The 4,100-nt window shown below is 52.2% G+C and overlaps 1 protein-coding gene across 1 annotated transcript in view; it reads right to left on the minus strand.

The window, feature by feature from the left end:
- The window catches only part of SLC46A1 (solute carrier family 46 member 1), a 30,738-nt gene extending 27,412 nt beyond the window's left edge, over window positions 1-3,326 (minus strand). Inside the window, exon 1 of the mRNA XM_040338501.1 lies at window positions 2,980-3,326. Coding sequence (XP_040194435.1) covers window positions 2,980-3,228 — 249 coding nt within the window. The 5' untranslated portion in view covers window positions 3,229-3,326. The remainder of the gene's footprint in view (window positions 1-2,979) is intronic.
- Between the last annotated feature and the right edge of the window lie 774 nt (window positions 3,327-4,100).

Below are 4,100 nucleotides of genomic sequence, written 5' to 3' on the forward strand. Positions count from 1 at the left end.
CGACAAATTCATATCCATTAAAAAAATTTAGGATAAGGCGAATATAATACAAATTATATATTTTCGTGCGGGACCAATGTGTGCGTTTGCGCACACGCGCGGGGGGGCACTTTACATTTTTTTTCCTGTTTGTTTTTACACGTATTCTTACATTTTGTATCACTTATTGCGGTCAATGTAAACATCCCTTGTTAAAGCAATAGACAGCGACTCTTTATGGAGCGATCTGGGGTCTGTTAGACCCCAGCCGTCTCCTCTGCCCTTAAAAGCATCTGATCACACCAAGATAAGCATGTTTAGGTGCTTTCTAAATTTAAAAATGGCGCAGTTTACATCCAGAAAACACAGAAGTGACAAATGCGCGTCGTTTCTGGTTTCTTTTACCATTAAGCTCATCGGGGGAAGTCCAGTCCTCCATGAGCTCTGTGGAAAGCCAGCGGAAGCACTGGAGGGCTTCTCGTTCAGAAAACGTTAGTTGCCTGGCTGCCACACTTTGATCTTTAATTCTTTCACAGACGCTAGCTCAAAACCAATATATAGATAAGGGTTTTGGACTGGTCTTGATACTTTTTCCAGGTCCGACTCTGTGGCACTGAAGGCAGATATAACCAGGCAACTAGTATTTTTTAGAAGGACGCAAGCAATGGCATTCCTCATACTTCCTGAACATTTTCCATAAAGGGTTGTTCTCACGAGTGTCATTTCAATAGTTCTAATTACTGGAGCACGCCAGCGATGGTTCACGTCACAGCCCGCTGCAGTGAAGGGCGTACTTTCTTCTGCACAAACCACAGCAATGATGATGTGAACTGACGCCACTGGAAACAGGCCAAGTCACGTAGTCTTTGCTGTGCTAGGACACAGACACCAATGCATCTGGTGCGAAAGGGACCTAAAATAGTACAGCTTATCACCATTTGTTCTTCTGCACTGCGATTCACAAACTGTGGACCATTCATAAAATGTGTGCTATGAAGTGATGTTACCACACAGAGCTCTCTCTCCTTATTGCAGCAGAGTTTTTTTAATTGGAGGAAAGCTGGTCACATGACTTTGAAAGGATTCATGACTAGGCTCTCCTCCTGACCCTATGATTTAGGTTAGAAGTGAGTTTCATCACAGCAAAGCCCAGACAGGAGGACAGTCATCTGCCAGACAGAAACTTCCATTCTAAAGGACGGAAAAATGAATAAATCAGGACTGTGTGGACAGGCGAGGGGTTGCCTGTGTATATGGTAGCAGATTGGGGGGCGCTCTGTCTATACGGGTGAGTGGGGCGCTCTGTTGTCTTTAGGGAGGGAGTGCTCTGCTGTCTATACGGGTGAGGGGAGGGCGCTCTGCTGTCTATACGGGTGAGGGGAGGGCGGGCGCTGCCGTCTATACGGGTGAGCGCTCTATCTATATGGGTGAGGGGGCGCTCTGTCTATAGGGGTGAGCGCTCTGTCTATAGGGGTGAGCGCTCTGTCTATAGGGGTGAGCGCTCTGTCTATAGGGGTGAGGGAGCGCTCTGTCTATAGGGGTGAGGGAGCGCTCTGTCTATAGGGGTGAGGGGGGGCGCTCTGTCTATAGGGGTGAGCGCTCTGTCTATAGGGGTGAGGGGGGCGCTCTGTCTATAGGGGTGAGGGGGGCGCTCTGTCTATAGGGGTGAGCGCTCTGTCTATAGGGGTGAGCGCTCTGTCTATAGGGGTGAGCGCTCTGTCTATAGGGGTGAGCGCTCTGTCTATAGGGGTGAGCGCTCTGTCTATAGGGGTGAGGGGGCGCTCTGTCTATAGGGGTGAGGGGGGCGCTCTGTCTATAGGGGTGAGGGGGGCGCTCTGTCTATAGGGGTGAGGGGGGCGCTCTGTCTATAGGGGTGAGGGGGGCGCTCTGTCTATAGGGGTGAGGGGGGCGCTCTGTCTATAGGGGTGAGGGAGGCGCTCTGTCTATAGGGGTGAGGGGGCGCTCTGGCTATACGGTGAGGGAGGGGGGGCCTTCTGGCTATAGGGGTGAGGATGAGTTCTATCAATAGGGGTGAGGGAGGCGCTCTGTGTATAGGGGTGAGGATGAGATCTATAGGGGCGAGGGGGGCGCTCTGTGTATAGGGGTGAGCTCTGTGTATAGGGGTGAGGATGAGTTCTATCTATAGGGGCGAGGGGGGCGCTCTGTGTATAGGGGTGCGCTCTGTGTATAGGGGTGAGGATGAGTTCTATCTATAGGGGTGCGCTCTGTGTATAGGGGTGAGGATGAGTTCCATCTATAGGGGTGGGCTCTGTGTATAGGGGTGAGGATGAGTTCCATCTATAGGGGGGGGGGGCGCTCTGTGTATAGGGGTGAGGATGAGTTCTATCTATAGGGGTGAGCTCTGTGTATAGGGTGAGGGGGGGCACTCTGTCTATAGGGGTGAGCGCTCTGTCTATAGGGGTGAGGGGGGTGCTCTGTCTATAGGGGTGAGCGCTCTGTCTATGGGGTGAGGGGGGAGCGCTCTGTCTATAGGGGTGAGGGGGGAGCGCTCTGTCTATAGGGGTGAGGGGGGAGCGCTCTGTCTATAGGGGTGAGGGGGGAGCGCTCTGTCTATAGGGGTGAGCGCTCTGTCTATAGGGTGAGGGGGGAGCGCTCTGTCTATAGGGGTGAGGGGGGTGCTCTGTCTATAGGGGTGAGGGGGGTGCTCTGTCTATAGGGGTGAGGGGGGTGCTCTGTCTATAGGGGGGAGTGCTCTGTCTATAGGGGTGAGGGGGGTGCTCTGTCTATAGGGGTGAGGGGAGTGCTCTGTCTATAGGGGTGAGTGCTCTGTCTATAGGGGTGAGTGCTCTGTCTATAGGGGTGAGTGCTCTGTCTATAGGGGTGAGTGCTCTGTCTATAGGGGTGAGTGCTCTGTCTATAGGGGTGAGGGGGGTGCTCTGTCTATAGGGGTGAGTGCTCTGTGGTGACAGTGATGGGTGGTGTTTACCTCTAGAGAAGCTCAGTACACAGTCCAGCCCCACCCAGGTGTCCCGGTCTCACCTTCTCCAGCTCATCGGTGAGGTTGGTGCACCCCTCGGTCTTGCTCCCGTTGTAGCCGATGTCGGCGCTGATTCTCCCCCACAAGTACTGGGTGGTGAGGGGACCCTGCAGGGCCACACAGAACATCGCCAGGAACATCACCGGCTCCACCGTCACCCGACTCACATAACAGCGCCAGCGCTCCGGCTTCACCAGCTCCACCGTGCCCGGCTCTGAGCCCACCACCTCCCTCATATCGCTCTCATACATTGCGAGGCCGGGAGACCTGAGGGGACCGCACTGCGGCCACAGGCAGAATAGAGGGCGGATCGAGCGGGAGGAGCCCGCCCACCTACCGCCCCTGACACCACGCATCTCGCCTCGTCTGTATCTCCCCCCCGCCAATCATCCCTCTTCATTTATACTGCGTCCCTCCCCTTCCACCAATCATTCCTTGTTATCCAAACTCCATTCCTCCCCTTCCACCAATCATTCCTTCTTATCCAAACTCTATTCCTCCCCTTCCACCAATCATTCCTTGTAATCCAAACTCTATTCCTCTCCTTCCACCAATCATTCCTTCTTATCCAAACTCCATCCTCCAATCATTTCTTCCCTTCCAACAATCATCCCTCTTCATTTATACTGCGTCCCTCCCCTTCCACCAATCATTCCTTCTTATCCAAACTCCATTCCTCCCCTTCCACCAATCATTCCTTGTTATCCAAACTCCATTCCTCCCCTTCCACCAATCATTCCTTCTTATCCAAACTCCATTCCTCCCCTTCCACCAATCATTACTTGTTATGCAAACTGCATCTCTCCAATCATTCCTCCCCTTCCACCAATCATTCCTTGTTATCCAAACTCCATTCCTCCCCTTCCACCAATCATTCCTTGTTATCCAAACTCCATTCCTCCAATCATTCCTCCAATCATTATTTGTTATCCAAACTGCATCCCTCCAATCATTCCCTGTTATCAAAACTCCATCCCGCCAATCATTTCTCCCCTTCCACCAATGAATCCTTGTTATCCAAACGGCATCTCTCCAATCATTCCTCCAATCATTCCTTGTTATCCAAAATACATCTCTCCAATCATTCCTTGTTATTCAATTTCATCCCTCCAATCATTCTACC

Source organism: Rana temporaria, chromosome 2, assembly GCF_905171775.1.
Source record: "Rana temporaria chromosome 2, aRanTem1.1, whole genome shotgun sequence".
Lineage (NCBI taxonomy): Eukaryota > Metazoa > Chordata > Amphibia > Anura > Ranidae > Rana > Rana temporaria.